Genomic DNA, 18,678 nt, shown 5'->3' on the forward strand with positions numbered 1-18,678 from the left:
GTATGTTGCCTCATTAAAAACCTTACTAAGAAAACTCAATGGGACAAAACCTGCTAAGCCAAAAGTTATTATTGCTCACTACTTCATCTATCTAGCGACTAACTCGAAACTTGCCCACATCTCAATACAAATATATACACAAGTGAAATATGCATCAAGTACACAACAAACAAATGTAAATACAAAACAAGATTTGATGTTTATATCGTGAAACATGATTCAAAAAGGTGAGTACCAACCTATTTGAAAAATGATGTTTTTGCAAGTATTACAATTGAAAAATAAGAAAAGACGAGTGGGAACCTTTTTTAGAGTAGTTATTCAATTTAATGTTAAAGGAAGGCCTTTATAGAACTAAGGTAAAATCATAGAAACAACATTTTTTCAAAATTGGAACCTAGATAAATTATAAAATAAATAATCTGAAAAAAGAAATTACTAGGCCCTGTTTTTTCAATTTGATATTTAAAAGACATCCTTAATAGGCTTAATGTAAATAATATAAGCAACAATAAAAAACATAAATATGTTGTAGTTCGAACTCATGTCTTCATGCCGGTATAGTATAAAGGCGCTGCCAGCAAGCCACGAAAGGGTGTTGTTTACAACTAATCAAAGTTCTCCTAAAATCCACATAAATTATATAATACATATATATAAAAATTAAATAAATAGAGGCCCTAAAAGTTTGGTGGCCCAAACCGGTTGCCTAGGTTTAACATGAAGATGGGTCGGCCCTGATGTGGATAGTCACTACATAATGGATGCATTCATAACACTCCCCCTTGACTATCCACATGATGATATACTATTCTTTAATACGCTTGGTGATGCTGCTTCGTTAAAAACCTTGCTAGGAAAACCCAGTGGGACAAAACCTCAGCTAAGGGAAAAAGAGTGCAACGCGTATTGTCTCCCCCTAATACTTCTGGAGCAGGTATGTTGCCTCATTAAAAACCTTACTAAGAAAACCCAATGGTACAAAACTTAGTCAAGGGAAAAACGGTGCAACTTGAATAAGTCTCCCCATCATTTTAACATTTATCCTTTAAGTGACGTGTGTCCATCTTCCTTGAAAGTCGAATAAAGCTTTTGTAGCCAATGATTTGTCGCTTGATCCCTTAATGTGCAATCCTTTATGTTGAGCAATGTTGTATATAATAGTCTAGCGGGACTTTAGGTGCCTCATTCCAAAAAGTATCATATGTCCACGACTGTGTTTTGTTACATTCCTGCATCTACAAGACTAACCAAACTTGTTTTGATGGGTTAGTAAAATATAATCAAATATCGTTTATACCTGAAATATTCCTTTGAACTTATTCCAATGTCTCTATACTTGACAAAGGTTATATCATGACAATAAGTTCAAGTGAAAGATTATAACCTAGGGCCGTCTCCGAAAATCACAAAAAAAAATTTGGCCTTGTTGAAGATAAAAAATTTGGGCCCTGTTCACAAATCTTCATATAACATAAACTCATCAATCATTCAATCATATATATATATACTAAAAATTCATAATACTACGATAATTGTTATAAAATAGATATAACAAATTAACAAAAATAGTGTAGGAAAAATGATCAAAGTATCGAACTTACTTGCTAAGCAAACAGTGTGGTTCTCCTAGCGTTTTTTGAAGCAAAGCTCTCGATCAACTCCTTGTAATCCATAGTATCTAATATTTCACTTTCAATAGATATTGTCGCCAACCTGTTTAGCCTTTCTTGTGACATTGTAGAACGTAAATAGGTCTTCAACAACTTCAACTTTGAGAAACTTCTTTCTGCCGATGCCACGGTTACCGGAATTGTCAACAACACTTTATATGCATTTATAGCATAAGGATAAGTAGTACTGCGTTAGAAGATATAGTCTAAAACGTCAAAAGGGTTGTCAATGTGTCTCGGTAAAAATGTAGTAATCAACTTCAACTCCGTATACAATTCTTTAGCATCAATATCGAATTCTCCTTCATACTTCAATGCATCTTCAAGGCGATAACAACACTCCTTAAGCTTGGCTTCATCAAGAGTCTTCAACTTTTTAGGAAACAAAAACCCAAATATTTTTTTTTTCAGATTTTTGGTATTGTTCAAATCTTGTATCAAGTGAAAAAATAGTTTGATCAATAATACTTAAAAAATAGTTTACTCTAAAATCCTCCTCGGGTGAAAATGTTACTTCTTCTACACTTGACGATTCATCAAATTGTTTTTTCCTATATATCACACGTTTTTGACGAAATTCCGCATTAACACCTATTTCATTTGCAATTTCTCTAGCTTCATCAAGTGCCTTAGAGAACCCCACTTCTCAATAATTCTTAAAGAATTTAATTAATTTGTCCACTTCATCAATAGCAACATCAAGAACAACATCTTTTGCTTGCAACCGTTTGCTCACCACATTCACCTTTGATAATAATTCAAACCAATTGACAATTTGTGCCAAAAATTCAAAATCACCAAGTTCATACTCTTCTAATGATTTAGCTTTTATGATTTTAGCATCTCTATCCGTCCCCCTAACTTCTCGCAAAGCTTTTCTTACATCTCTAAGTTGAGTTCTTATAGGCTTAATACTATCTATACGACTTTCCCAACGAGTTGTAGACAATGATTTAAGAGTTAATCCTTTAACATTGTCTTTCAAAATTTGCCACCTATTAATAGAATGGGCAAAGATAGTATATAACCGTTGTATTGTTCCAAAAAATTCCTTAGACTTAGTAATTGTGTTAGCCATGTCACACAATGCTAGATTTAGACTATGACAACCACAAGCACTATAGAAATCTCTAGGATTTTTTTCTAAAAATCTAGTTTGAACTCCTTTGTTTTTTCCTCTCATGTTTGCCCTATTATCGTAGCCTTGACCACACATATCACCAATATCAAAATCAAGCGACTCTAATTCCTTACATGTTACTTCAAAAAGTCCTAAACCCGTCGTATCATCAACAACCAAAAAACCTAAAAAGGATTCCTCAATGGTCACGGAACTAGAGTTAAAATTCACATACCTCACAATTATGGACATTTGCTCTTGGTGACTTGTATCAGGCGTGCAATCGAGGATGATGGAGTAATACTTTGCTTGCTTAACCTTCTTGATGATTTCGGTTCTAACTTTATCCCCTAATAATTGTATCAACTCGTTTTGAATATTGTGGCTAAGAAAGTGTACATGGCACTCTTCATTCAAAACTCGGCGCACATGTTCTTTCATAATCGGGTCAAACTCTTCCAACATCTCAACCAAACCCAAAAGGTTTCCATTGCCTTTTTGATACAACTTCTCATTTGACCCACGAAACGCTAAGCCATATTTTGCAAGAAACTTCACAAGTGCAACAATCCTTAAGATGACTTGTTTCCAATAATCTTTTTCTTTTCTAAATTGCTCATATGCCACTTTGTCAATTGTTTCTTTGCATTTCAACCTTTGGCGCAATTCAAACCATTCATTCATATTCTTGAAATGTTCTAAACCAACTTCATGTTCTTTAAGTCTACCACTGGCATGTCTCCAATCGTTATAACCTTCATCATCCAACCCACCTTTCGGATGCCCCGTTCTAAAAACTTTACAACAAAAACAATAGAGTTTGTCAAGTTTTTTCGAATACACTGGCCATTCTCTATCGCACGTCTCCCTATTTGATAGAATTCTAGTGTACATGGTATTAGAAAAAATGTCTTCCAAATTTATCCACGGGGCCCTTAACAACATCCCTATCTCTTTTTGGACCTTTCATAACCAACTCTTTAATCATGTCATTACTAAGCCCACCCCAATTTCTAGGATAAAAAATATCAATATGCGGAACGGGATTAACATCCCCTTCACACATAGTAGCTTCTTCATCTACAGTAGCGTTAACATTATCTTAACTTGCGTTCACGTTGTCTACATCTATGTTCATATTGTCTTCGCCCACATTAGCTTCTTCATCTCCTTTCACATTGTCTTCACCCACATTATCATCACCCAAGTTAGAACTAGAACTTTGAGTTTCTTTTGAAAAAAAACTTGTGTATTCGGTTTTGTTTTACTTCATCCGCTTTTCTTTTCTCTTCCTCTAGCTTCTTCCTCTTACGTTTTTGATGGTCGGATAGGTGTTTGTATTTAGGAACGGGAGACATAATTTCTACATATTAACGAATAACATCCATTCAATCACAATCCACACGAAGTCTAATACATTTAAAGTATAATTAATAAAACATAAATAATTATTATTATCAAGATTTTACCTCAAGATGAAGTCACTTTAGGCTTCGGTTGAGCAGCAGTGGGCTTAAGAAGACGGATATCAACTGCCAAAAAAAAAAAAAACTAATTCATCATTCATAACAGGTCTAAATCAGTCTAAATAAACAACAGTAAGATCATTAATCATGAATGATTATAACTTGCGACTCGTAAACTCGAAATCAGAATATGAAAACACTTGGACTCTGAATCTTTGTCGAAATCAAGATGTAACTCGGAACCATGGTTGCGACTCGTAACAGATAACAACAAATAAAAATCAAAAGACAACAAACAAATACCTCCTGAATCGCTAATCTGCGGATGATGATGATTCCTGTCTCCTGAATCGCGATGATGATGATGACTATTATTTGTGAGACTGCGAATCTGGCTGGCAAAACTTGAGTTCGATCAGAAATCCCTGGTGCAGAAGAACCGCAATGTTTGATTTCCTGCAGCGGCAATTGTATTTTTGACAAAGGTTTGGGCCTGTAATCGGTTAAGGGATTGGGTTTGTTACAAAGGTTTGGGCCTGTAAAAAATTTGGGCTATATATATAAAGAAAACTTAAAAATTTTTGGGCCCTTTAATTGTTTGGGCCCTGTTCTCAAGCACACCCAGCACTTGGGGATAGCCGGCCCTGTTATAACCATACGTAGCTAGCAAAACATATTAATGCACTTATGCATTTAATGATGATACTTCTAGAATGAGAATCTCTACTTTGGTAGGAAATGATAATATGCATTTCTTATAACAATGACTTAACAACCTTTAACATACCTTAAGGTTCAAATATGTCCATACTAAAATATCCAAACATCATCTTCTAGATGTACTTGAGGGATTGGTAAAATATAATTTCATATATACTCGAACTGCAGTTCGAGTAATAATTAGACCATGACAAGGTCATTCAAAAATTCTCCCTCTAAAAGCTCGACAATTTCTCTCGATGATGCCTAGACATCATCACTGTAAATTGCGATTATAATGAACTTTTAAAAGTAGAATGTTGATAGAACATGGCTAATTTAATCAAACTTATATCCCTCTTTATCCGAATATCTCGAGTTGTACAACACTCGTCTCGACTATTTAGTCCATACGTATTTTGTCAACTTCATATGATACGTTCTTAAGGTTTTGACATCATTAATGCTTCTAGCATTATCAATCTATGAGGGAACTCTTTCTATCTTATCCAAATATGCATTAGCTTTCACTCTTTAGAAGTTTTGCTACATAAATTTGTCCATTTAACACAGATATCTATATCATATGCAAAATGTCATGAACACTTGCTTTTCTCTCCAAAATCCATATTATACCATGCGTGTACACTATTTATCAAGATATCGCAATCACCGGGTATAAGTTTTCTATGTATGTTTCTTGGTGCACAAGTATTACATCGTTAAGATGTTTCAATTATTCTTTTAAGCACTCAATTGCTTTAGAAACTAATCAGGATTTCCAATTATATCCAACATGTAAAATAATCATAACCTATTCAAATCTAAATATGTATAAATGATCACATTGTTCTTGAGAACTTACTTTACATGACTTACATAATTTAATCCTTCAGGACTTTCATGTAAACTTTCAGTATCAAGTACATAACATTCAGAAGACGCAAATCAATTCTCTCTTTATATTACCAGACTAATAAGATATTGGAAAACCAATACATCTACCACTCGAGAATACCCCTCCTCATAATCAGTCACAGGTCTTTACAAAAATTCCCGAGCCATCAATTTTTCCTTATATCATAATCTGATGTTCACGTGATTCGCATAAAAGACCCATTGTATCCAACATATTTTACAACTTCCATTTTATGGATTGTTGGTCAAGAAACTTTCCATGTCATTAGAGAATTCAACTTTGCCTTATTTCTGTCTTTCCAATTTGGCCAATCATTTCTATGTTTACGTTCATAGGCAAATCTCAAATGTTGATCCTTATCATTTAATCATTTCAAGCGCTACATTATATACAAAAGTATAATGGCGTCGATTTCTATTTCGATTCCATACATTCCTTAGACATGATGCAACTTATCAAGATCTCTTTCTTTTTAGGTACCTGAGATTCTTCTTGAACCATCATATCTACTGTCTCTTCAGGAGATCTTATTACTATAACTTCGACTTGACCATCTTAATTACTTACTCCAATTTTCGAGTAATTTTATTATTGGAATCCACTAGTCTACCACACTTTAGGCGTGCAATAGACTCATTAAAAAATATGTGGTTGTCCTCTTGGGACACAATATTGGAGCCTAAGCAGTTGATTATGTGACTTATGTAGTCACTCTATTTAGGTCAGTGAACTTGCCTAATAATTTGTTCTTTAATATTGGTAAATGAATTATCCTTTAAACTTCTGGTTCACCGTTTATAGTATGAGGATCAATATGACATGATAATTCATTCAAATTTTCACTTTCCAACTGCTTGTTATCTCCCCCTAATGTTAGGAACCTTCATTCACTAAAGTGAAAACTAATGAGCCATAAGCAAATCTTTCACCAATGGCTTTAAGTATTTAATCATAAACATTTTTTTTTACCCAACATATATTCTCAACCCTTTTAGAGGTCCCACATTGTGCATTGTGGTGGATCAATATTATATATACAGCACAACCAAAATCTTAAAAGGGACATATTTGGTTTCTAACCAAAAACCAACTATAACGGGGGAAGTATGATGACATATTAGCTTGATGTGAATTAATGTTTTACAAGTAAAATCACATGTACTCAAATACAATTATGAACTGTTGCCCTTATGATCATTTGCTTTGCAATAAATCGTGAATGATTAGTGATCGTCTCAACAAAGCAATTCTTGTATAAACACAAGCTATATGAAGTTCACCATTTGTTAGGAAACTTTTATGTAAGTATTGAAGAAAAGATGATCAACCTGATCATACGCTGAAGATACAGTCAAGAAAGATCAATAAAAAGGTGCGTACATGATAACAGGACAAAGAAATAAAAGACACATCTTCAACTAAGTATCAGGAAGTGATCAAGACAAAGAAGATAATCAGGCAAGACCATTCTGATGAAGTCTGATGATAAATTTGGTATTTGTCATCAGAATCTGGTAAGTCTGATCATCAGAATTCTGATGATCAATTTCATCAGAATTCTGGTAAGGTGGTCATCAGAATTTCTGGTGGACCAACTTGTCTTGAAGATAAGCCCTAATACAACTGAAAAGTAGCAAGTTAACAATAACCGATTCAATGAATATGCCAAAACGTTACTTTGTGCAGAACAAGTGCATGAATAAACAAATGTTTATTCATGATCCAGACTCTCTATAAATAGAGATGTTAACCCAGAAGGTTAAATGAGTTGAGCTAAGCATTTAATACATACACCACAAACTCCATTACCCTTCACACAAAATTCTTTAAGCATTCATTTTGTAACAGTCAATAACTTTGTTTTACAAAGTCATCAATATACTTGAAAATTCTGCAAGTTTTTTTCTTGAAAGTTTGATTTCTAGTTCCGCACAATATTTTCCTATTTGTTGAAATCTATTTGCCATATTAAGTCTTTGAGCATCAAATCTGGGATCAACAATTGGTATCAGAGCAGATTGAATAAATCGTTTTTAAAAAGATCAACTGCTCATTTTTATAACAAATACCGAATATGGCAAACTTTCAAACCTGGAACAATGCTTTCAACATTGGATCTATGTCAAAGCCTCCAACCTTGGTCAGAGAGGAGTACCCCCAATGGACATGCTTGAGCACAGTTTCAATCCATTGTGAGAGGCCCACATAAACCCACTGTTGAAATACCAACAATTCTAGCAACTGCGAACACACCAGTTATCCCTATCTCCTTGGATCCTAAAAATGAAGTACATTGGAACCAAGAAGATAAGGATCTGGTAGCTGCTGATGAAAGGGCCAAATCACTTATGATTCTGGCACTTCCAAATGACATATTCTCACAAGTAGATGCTTGTACATCTGCTAAGGAGATATAGGATCAACTGGAAAATCTTTGTGAAGGAGGAGAGAGAACGAAAAGAAACAAGAGAACTAACTGTGTTTCTTCATATGAAAGATTCAAAAGTCTCCAAAATGAGACACTTTTAGAAACATATCATAGATTCACTAAACTTTTAAATGAACTTAAAAAGTTTGGTATTGAGAAATCAAATGATGAAAAGAATGTAAAGTTTCTTGATGCACTACCAAGAGAGTGGAGAAGTCTCACTATGACCTTGGCATCTACCCTTGAATTAGGGAACATGAACTTACATGATCTTTATAGCATCCTTGTCCCAAGAGAGGAGGAAATCTATGAAAACTCGGACCACAAAGGTGGACGTATAGCTCTTGTTTCAAATACACAAAGAATACCAATCTCAGATCCACAACCCTTTCACTGCCAAAACATAGAAAATTTTGATGCTTCATCGGATTTTTCAGCCTTTGCAGAGGCAATAGTTTTGTTCACAAAAACATTTGAGCTAAGATTGAGAGGTGGAAGTGGCAAGTTCCAGAAGAGTGATAGGGGGAGGATGGAAGGTAAATCAAGGGATAAAGGGAAGGCATAAATTGTTTGCTACAAATGCAAACAAAAGAGGCATTATGCATCTGAATGCAAGAACAAGAAGTTGAAGGATTGTTAGTTGCATTTTTAGGCACGGTTTATAGCATTTTAATATTAAAATTCTTTTACATATCATCCATATATCATAGTCATACCTCATTATTTTGTTAAACACTTGTTTTTGCGGAATGGAATCTACTTTGGTTTGTTTTAATAGTTTTTGTAGGTGTGGAGTGATTACAAGAGACAACAGTGGATTCAGAGGGAGTCGTGATGATAAAAGAAGCTCAAGACGATCATGTTACGAGAGATATTTGTTGCAACAAACTGCTTAAAAGTTTATAAGAATCCTACTTGAGGTTTATAATAATTAAATGAGTGGATGATCAAATTAATTCAATAAATGTTGTACCATTTTTTGTGGGCTGCATTTAAAAGAAAATGCTTTGGATCGTTGATTTATTAACAAGACAAATGGGCTTGAGATAAATTACAAGGAACAAAGGTTCAAGTGGTGGGCCCATCGTATGTTGAAAGTTTGTGATATTAAGAGATTTTGACGGCAAATAAAAAAGGGAGGAGGAACAATTTTCTTGGGACGGCTGCAATCCAGAGATCGAGAGAAGCAAGAGTTGGGTTTTTGGGAAGTATTTTTGGTTTCGTAAGTTGTTAATTCTATGTTTTGTTTCATTTTAGTATTGATTGTTCTAGCCATCATGTCTGGCTAGACTCTTATAGTTTCGACATCAGGGTTTATTTTCTTTGATTTGGTTTATAAACTTATGTGAAACGAGCACGTTTGATCTAATTATTTTAGTGGTTTGTTTCTATGATTCTTGTTTTTATACGGATTCGATCCGAAAAATATTAGATTGTTAGTAAACCTGATCAACTTATTAATTTTTCTAATAAAGTTCATCAATATTTTAATCTCTAATCAGATTTTAAGTTTTGATCAAAGGAACAAATAATGGTTCAAGTTTGTCTATGAGTTTGAATTTATTATAGAATCATACAATCTAGTTAAACATACCGAACGGCGTGTGTGTTTGATTATAATCGATACTTCTATCACGCAACCCGCACGCTAAAATCCGAACGGCGTGAGTTTAGAGTAGCGGGTTGGCAAAACTTGCTCAACAAAGTCCAAATTCAAAACCAATTATTAATTGATCAAAACTTAACAAAAGATGCCAAAATTGAATTTTATGAACAAGAAAGGAAAAATCTTTACAAAAAAAAAATTCAAGACGATGAGATCAATGCAAAAGGTTTTCAACAAGCTAAAGAATTCATACAACTTATTGAAGCAACCCCAAAGAATAGAGGTGAAGGGTTAGGATATGTAAAGACAAATATTAGAAACACTACCGCCTTTGTAAAGGCATCAGAAAACAGTTCTGATAAAATAATATCAGATTCTGATGCTGACGCTTGCAAATCAAGCAGTTCTGATAAACTATTTCTGTCATCCAGAGTTTGCTTGTAAAGAGACGAAACTCTGAAAACCGAAAACACATCCCAAATTTCAAAAGGGCAAAAATATTCCATCACAATCACATTTGTCTAAACAATTAGACAAAACAAGTTGTATGTGTGTTGAAATACTGAAGCTGATTCAACATCATCTCTCCAAACAAAACCACTCTGCTAATGGCTCAGCATTAAGCAGAAGTTCTGACGAGAACTGTTTCTCTGATAAAGAAATCTGTAGTGTGTTTTCATCAGAAAAAGTGCCCATACAAGTTTGGGTACCAAAAACTCTCTAACCTTATCATTTCAGGACCGTCATGTGTAGCAGATCTGGTACTGCGACTCTGGGAGCTCCAAGCACATGACAGGGTATATGAGCTTACTCAGTAACTATCAGGAAAAACTGGGTAAATACGTAAATTTTGGAAATGGGGTTAAGGGAATGGGATATGGTACCATACATTATGGATTATTAACCATTGAAAAGGTTGCCTATGTTGAAGGTTTGAAATATAACCTACAAAGCTGTGGGAAATTTTGTGATAGAGGCTTCCAGGTAACCTTCTTACCTGAAAAATGTTTACTAGTTGGTCTAGATGACAACAAGGTTTATTTAAGTGGCAAAAGAATAAGAAATTCAATCTATTACTTTGATTCAGAGAAGAAATTGAGCATCCTCAACTGTGCTTATTTTCAACAGAAAATAAAGGAAATAGCTGGTTATGGCATAAAAGATTAGCACACTTAAATTTTAAAACTCTAAACTAACTAGCAAGTAAAAATCTGGTAAAGGGTTTACCTTTTATTTCATCCAAAAAGGATAGAATGTGTGAAGCATGTGAGCTTGGAAATCAAAAAGAGGCTCACATAAAACAATTTCTGAATCTTCAATTTCTAAAAATTTAGAAATTTTACACATGGACCTTTGTGGACTTGTACAAACAGCAAGTTTTTCTGGAAAGAAATACATTTTAGTCATTGTAGATGACCACTCTAGGTACACTTGGGTTGAATTTCTCAAGAAAAAGAGTGAAACCCCAGATCTGATCATTAATTTCATCAGAAAAACTGAAAATCTGTTGAAATTACCTGTGAGAAGGATCAGATCTGATAATGGAACAAAATTCAAAAATGCAAAACTTCAGACTTTCCTTATAAGCAAAGGAATATCTCATGATTTTTCTGCTCCAAGAACTCCGCAACAAAGTGGGTGAAACAGTATCATTTTTCATCGAGGAATCGAATGGTCGAAAGATGACCTCCGGTGGGAAGCAGGAGAACATACCCTCAATCCAAGATTGGTAAACTTGCAGAAATCCGAAGAAGGATTCATTAAATGGTTCTAGCTTTGGGGCACATTATCCATATCCGGGCTTTTGCCGGGTGAGGATCTGGTAGCCATATTTGCCATGATCGGAAGAAAGGGGGATGGAGAATTTCGAAAGAAAAGATTTTAGAGAGAAGAAGAATACTTGAATTGGTTTTGGAATGAAGATTTAAAAGAGGATCTTCTGATTTTTAAATGGTTTCACAAGCTTATCTCTACCCTAGATAGCGTGATGATAGTTGTAGACTATCCCATCAGTGACGTCAGACTTTGTAATGGCTAGTTACATGCAGCAACGGCTAGTCCGGGTGTAACGAAAATATGACAGTTGTGATCCTTATCACAGCCACCATATTGGGTGCAATTGTTAGGCATAGGTTCTGTTATTTGTGGATCATGTATCCTGAGATGTTGCCTGGATCACTCATCCTTAGCGGATGGTGCAGGGGGGTTTGAGGATCAAGGATCCTTATTATTACTTATGTTGTGTAACAATTGTTCTCTATCTTTTCTAATGTTCGTATGCAGGTTATGAATGACGTGGACTAAGTCTAAGCTGGAATCTCGCTGAATATGCTTCGAATAAAGCACATAACAATATGGAGTAGCCGTTATCGACGATCGTGGGGACTTCCACTTTTTTCGTTTAGTTAGTTAGATAGTTTCTAATTACATTTATGGGAAAATGAGCTCATTAGAGACACAATTAGCAACTCGCACAATTAGCAACTCGCACACTTTGCAACTTTCGAATACTCTCTGAAACACACCCTAGTGACTACTTGTACTGAGCTTAATCATCATCCAGAGTTGTACCAGATTTTGCATTATTCTTTGATTAATATAGTTGGTGATCGGTAGTTTCCATCACCCGAGGTATTTTATGTCGGAGATATTCTAAAGATTATGGGTTTTTTCCTCGTATAAATCGTTGTGTTCATTGCCATTTTCATTTCATATTCGATTACATCATTGTTCAACACTCAAGCACTCTACCTCACAAATCAGATTTGGTTACGTTATCCTTAAACTGGTTTTTGACCAAAACACTAATATCAACTGATATACTGCAAACTTCAACTGATACATCTCAAACTAATATCTAGTGATCTCAAACTGATACAGTTAAAATAAGCATTATATTTCACCATTAACAGAGTTCAATAATAAAAAATGATCAGTTATCCAAAATAAAGTTTTTAAGCTGTTCTACATGACCTATTAGTTAGGTGATCATCATTCAATCCCAAAATTTGATCAACCCAACCCAAATCATCCATAACAGTTAATATGTTATGTATGCATCATATATTTACAGCAGAGATGCAGCAACACATCTACCCGCGATGTTGGAAACAGAGTTCCACCCGGAACCCCCTGCCATTCCTCATCAAGACCCGATACTAGATCCTGACGTACGTCTTGGTCACTTGCACCCTGAACCCAACTGGAATCAAACATAAACTACCCAAAATTCAGGTTTCATACAACTGGAATGACTGGAATCAAACATAAACAAACTCGAAAGATGCAAATTTCAGTCAAATCTTACCGACGACGTGCAATGTGAGCAAAATGAGAGCGTATTGCCTCATTTGGAAGATGATCGGAGGAACTTCGCCGGAGCTGTGGATTTGCCAGAGTGTTTGGGAAAGATGGGGGAGTGTATTGTAGCTTACAAAAGAAGATTAGGGGTTGTATTAGTAGCATAAGTTTCTAACTTTTGTGAATTTACCATTTGCCCTCCTTGGAATTAAAAGATTTAACAGTCAACTAATGCCGCTTTTGGTCAAAGGTTTTAATTGTGAGCAATTGAATACGTCAGGGACTGGAGTGTTAATTTTTTTGAAATAGGGACTGAACCTGCAAGCGGGTGTTAACCTCAGAAACTGAAACTATACTTTACTCTTAAACCTATTTTGATTTTGAGGTTGCTCATTCACCTTGAATACCCATATCTTGCTTCCTGCTATAATTTTTTATTACTTTTGATCATCAATAAGTTGAAAAAATTCTTTAATTTACTTGCACAACTCGTCCTTAGTTCTTGATTTCCCTTGAAAAGTCTTAGGCTTCTTTGTTTCCATACGAAAAAGGTTTAGAATTTAGGGTATAGGTATTTTTTTTGTTTTTGTTTTAGGAAAAAGGCAGTGACCAAAAAAGTTTACTTATCAAAGATCATGAGGATAAACCAAAAGTGTAAGCAAGGAAAGGGTACACATATCGACCCAGAAAACAAACAAAATGCGAAACTAAGGACAGTATAAAGAAAAAGTACACATATCGATCCGTAAAACAAAAAAAAATGCAAAACTAAGGACACGCGGGCTAGTCCTAATCAAAGTCGGGTGGGAACACAAATCAACCCACTTTGATCAAGGGTACATAAGGCGACTCTAAACATAATGAAACTAAGTAATCCAAACACGGGACTAAACAAACATATTGGGCAAGTCAAGTCCGACGGACTCTAATGTTTTTTTTTCTCTGAACGGCAAGGAATGACGTACCAACCACCGTGACACCGAACACTGTGGCCAAGTTGAGGTTTCAACCAGTTAGATATAGACAGAGAGCACCACACCAGTAACGAATCCAATTTTTTTGTAGTTACAAATTGTAAAAAAATTGCGTATTTACTCTAATAGAGTAATTACTTGTATTTACACTAGAGAGATTACATAATTACTCTACTCGAGTAAATACATGAACATTTTTTTAGATATTGGGACTAAAATACATGCTTGACAAGATGGGAAGAAAACATTTCAAAAAAAAAAAAAAAAAAAAAAATCCATCCTTCACTTCTCACGTTTAGTATGTTAAACTCATTTATACAACTAATGAAATTCCTTCGCGCATTGCAACGGGAATTCAATTTGGCTCATTTTGATATCGGAATGACATTGACACTCATTTAGCAATCGAAAAAATAAAGTCGTGATATGCTTAAAAAGATATTTACACTTATTTCATATAGATGGGAAACTAGAAAGAAGAATATTAGTAATGGTTTCGTTAGCAACGAAACCGGTACCGATGTTGTCGGTCAAAATTGTGTTGTACCGATACTGTTGGGACGGTATTGGTTCGATTCATCGCGGTACTGGTACAGTACCGGCAGTCGCTATAGCTTACAATACCAATAAAATTAAAAACTATACAAACTAATATATGTAATGGTTCCATTAGTACCGAAACTGGGACCCATGTCGGTCGGAATTGGTGTTTTACTGATGTTGTTGGACGATATTGGATCGGTTCATTGCGGTACCAGTACGGTACTGATATTTTCTATAGTTTACGATATAGAAAAAGATACTCTCATGAATACAACATTGCTTTCAACAAAATTTATTTCAGAAACCACAAAAAACAAATATTGATACCGCTAGTTAAGTTGTTCGGACGGTATCGGTTATGTTCGTCATGGTACAAAAAAAATATTAGTTTTATTTGACCTGTTCAACTTTAAATAAAACTTTTAACAAAAATAGATAAAATAACACGTTGCAAGGTTATAGTCTATAAGATGTCTCCTTTCGAGGTAGAGAATTCAAATCTTGTGTTAAAAAATCAAAATATGTTAACAATAACTTAATACAAATAGCAAATATTATTTACTTTAATAAAGTTTAAATACAGTAATGAAAAAATAAAAAACTTAAGTTTCGTCGTATTTCTTATCTTAACTATTTTTATGCTTTTTATTAATACAAGTTGATTCATGCATTAAATAAATGTATGAGTATGATATGAAAAAAAGGATAGATGACAAAGAGATTAAGAGAACTTAATAATTAGTGGTAGATTTAGTCCTGTTTTGTATTTTTATATAAACCCTCCCAGTTTAAAAAAATAGTAAGAATCTTGAATGATGTTGAAAAAACTTAGTAAGAATCTACCAATAACAAATCCACTAGAAAAAGATATTGGATCCGTGACACTATATTAGACTATTGCCCATGGAGAATAAAATAAAGAGTAAACTGTCATTTTGGTCCCTGAGGTTTGGTCATTTTTGTCACTTTAGTTCAAATTTGAAACTTTTTGCATTTGGATCCTTGTGGTTTCACTTTTATTACCATTTTGATCCAAAAATCAAATCAACTCATATTTCTCAAATTAATTCTTGCTATTTTGTCCTTTTCTTCAGGGGCAAAATAGTCATTATAATTATAAAAACACATTATTAATTAAAATAATAAAATTAAAAAAAGACTCTTTGACCTTATAATCTCTTCCTCAAAACGTCAAACCCTGATCCCCCATCTTCTTCAAAACATGATCCACTTCCAGTTCAATAACAAAGTTCAATAACAAAATGCTGAACAAAATATCAACTCAGTTCAATTTCAAATCAATTCAATAATAAGTTACAAACCATTTGAGAAAGAGCAAGTTCAATCAACAAAACAAAACCCTAACTTATGAAATTGGCCATCGCATTGTTCAACGAAGATAAATATGGTGGTGTTAGAAAGAAACAGAGGATGTGCCATAATAACTAAAAACCTACTTTTTCCTGATTAACAACTGACAGTTTATGCAGGTTTTGAGACACCGACGAGTCAAGCGAGTTAATCTGAGTGTACAAATCAGAGATAACCGCCTCTTTGTTGGTGAGTTGTTGCCGGAGATCGTAAGATTCCGATTCTAGGGCGGAGACGCGGCTGGAGAGAGCAATAGAGGTGATTTTGCGAGCAGCGTCGAGCTGTTGGAATGGATCGGAATTCGGAAGGTAGAACTGAAGGCGGTGGTTGGTGGTGGCTCCGTCGCCGGCTATTGGAATGGATCGGAAGGTAGAACTAATATGTGTAGGGTGAGATAGATGATGGAATAAATGATGAGATAAGATGATTTTGTTTGGGTATTTTTAGTTTTTTTTTTAATCTAGAAAGTATTGTGTGGCTGTATTTGGTTTGGTTGGTAGGTGCATTAATATTTTTTTATAATAAAACTCATAATGACTATTTTGCCCTTGAAGAAAAGGACAAAATAGCAAGAATTAATTTAAGAAATATAAGCTGATTTGATTTTTGGACCAAAATAGTAATAAAAGTGAAATCACAGGGACCCAGATATAAAAAAAATTCAAATTTAGACTAAAGTGGCAAAAGTAACCAAACCCAGGGACCAAAATGGCAGTTTACTCTAAAATAAAACAAAAGTACCATACGAAAGGACCTTACTCTGTGGTGAAAGAAAAAGAACAAATTCACTCTAGAAGTTGATTTATTTATATACTATAAATAAGTAAGTTTTCTATGCATATAGTGTTGTACTATATGGTATTTTTCAAAAAAAAGTTTGAAATTTTAGTTTTAACCTAAATTTTTAAATCTTTTATAATTTTAACTTTACAAAATTGTAACATTTTACTTTAAAGTCAAAATTTTTCTTATTTTACAATTTAACTTCACAACTTTTTTACATTCAACTTTGTTCTTTTGTACTTTTCATCTTTCGCAAATTTTCGTTTTAGGTTTCGTACTAAATTTTGTGAGTTACCACAGAGCAACGTGTGTGTGGTTCAACGTTTTTACGTTTCGTTCATAATTTTGCGAGTTAACACGGCGCAACGTCCATGTGTAATTCAAGGTTTTACATCTATTGTTTTTCATTTCATAGGTTTGTCGCAACGCGTGAGTCATTGATCGACTTTGTTATTTTTTTATATGTTCTGTCTTTCGGTTTCTTGCAATTTTAACCTCACAAAAATGATTTTTTACCTGTTTAACCCAAAACTTTTAATCTTTTGGAATTGAACCTCATAACTTTTTTACTTTCAACTTTGGTCTCTTATACTTTTCATCCATCCCAAATTTTCGTTTACGTTTCGTACTAAATTATGCGAGTTAACACGACGCCACATGCGCGTGTGATTCAACCTTCATACGTTTTGTTCATAATTTTGCGAGTTAACACGACGCAACGCCCATGTGTTGTTCAATGTTTTTAGGTCTATTTTTCTCATTTGACAGGTTCGTCGCAACACATGGGTCCTAGATCGACTTAGTTATTTTTTTAAATGTTCTACATTTCGGTCCATCGCTTCGTTTTAACACGCCACAACTTCAGCGTTGATGGTTGCTAACGGTTATGTGGCATTGGTGCTATTTGACATGCTTTTACGCCCCCGCTGCAACGCGCGGGTGCTTAATTCTAGTTATATATATAATAATCTTACGCTATGATACATATACATAAGTGTACGTAGACATATAGTTACAAAAAAAAGATGATATAAAGTCAATTCGATCTACACGATTGAGTCTAAGGCGCAGTTTGTTTTGTCAGAAGTAAAATGTCTGTAGTCTGCAGATCACATATGCAGATATCTGTAGAGAGGTGGACCAAACCTGTGCAGTCTGCTAGAAAAAGATTGTTTGTTTTTTTAACTTCTGTTGTTACAATCCATGAAATTAAAAGGAACAAGAAGAAAACACAATGAGGATTTCATACTTGTGAAGGGGTGGAGGAGTGGCAACGGCATGAGGTGCGACGATGGTGGAGGAGTGGCAGAGGCAGGGGGTGCGACGATGGTGGAGGAGTGGCGGAGGCAGGAGGTCGACGATGGTGGAGAGGGGTTGAGTGGCTGGTGCTAGGGTGTTATGTTTTTCTATCTGATGTTATGATATGAGGACACACGAACAAGTTAGAAGAAGCTGGCGTAGATCTGTACTAAGAAGAGGGTGCATAGGCCTTTTTTAATGAAAGGTCTTTAAAAAACAAACACTCTGCAGACTTAAGCGTCTACGCATTGTCTGCACGACACAGACGAAAGAAGACAAGAAGAGCTTTTCTGAAAAAAATAACAAACACCACCTAAATTTCGAATATAACCAATAAGTTGGAAAGCCATATAAGTCAAACCAACTTACTTCGATTTTTAAATTCAATTGGTTTTATTGGGTTTTTAAACATCCCTGATTATAACAAAATATAAAAAAAATGAAAAGAGAAAATTAAGGGCCTTAAACAAGTAAAGGTGAGCTGCTAGCTTTTTTAT

At 34.5% G+C, this 18,678-nt stretch overlaps 1 protein-coding gene across 1 annotated transcript; it reads right to left on the reverse strand.

The window, feature by feature from the left end:
- Window positions 1-1,607: 1,607 nt before the first annotated feature.
- On the reverse strand, window positions 1,608-3,687 carry LOC110881585 (zinc finger MYM-type protein 1-like). Its single transcript, XM_022129796.1, has 4 exons — window positions 2,356-3,687; window positions 2,158-2,301; window positions 1,948-2,045; window positions 1,608-1,860 (listed from the first exon to the last, which is right to left on the reverse strand). Exons 1-4 carry the CDS (start codon window positions 3,685-3,687, stop codon window positions 1,608-1,610), a joined length of 1,827 nt encoding a protein of 608 aa, XP_021985488.1.
- Between the last annotated feature and the right edge of the window lie 14,991 nt (window positions 3,688-18,678).

Source organism: Helianthus annuus, chromosome 10 (genome assembly GCF_002127325.2).
Source record: "Helianthus annuus cultivar XRQ/B chromosome 10, HanXRQr2.0-SUNRISE, whole genome shotgun sequence".
Classification (NCBI taxonomy): Eukaryota; Viridiplantae; Streptophyta; class Magnoliopsida; order Asterales; family Asteraceae; genus Helianthus; species Helianthus annuus.

Coding starts and splice junctions, on each gene's coding strand:
- LOC110881585 (XM_022129796.1), bottom strand. CDS start 3,687: ATGTACACTAGAATTCTATCAAATAGGGAGACGTGCGATAGAGAATGG. Junction 2,302..2,355: donor TTGATGTTGCTATTGATGAA/GTGGACAAATTA, acceptor GGGTTCTCTAAG/GCACTTGATGAAGCTAGAGA. Junction 1,861..1,947: donor GATATTGATGCTAAAGAATT/GTATACGGAGTT, acceptor CTTCTAACGCAG/TACTACTTATCCTTATGCTA.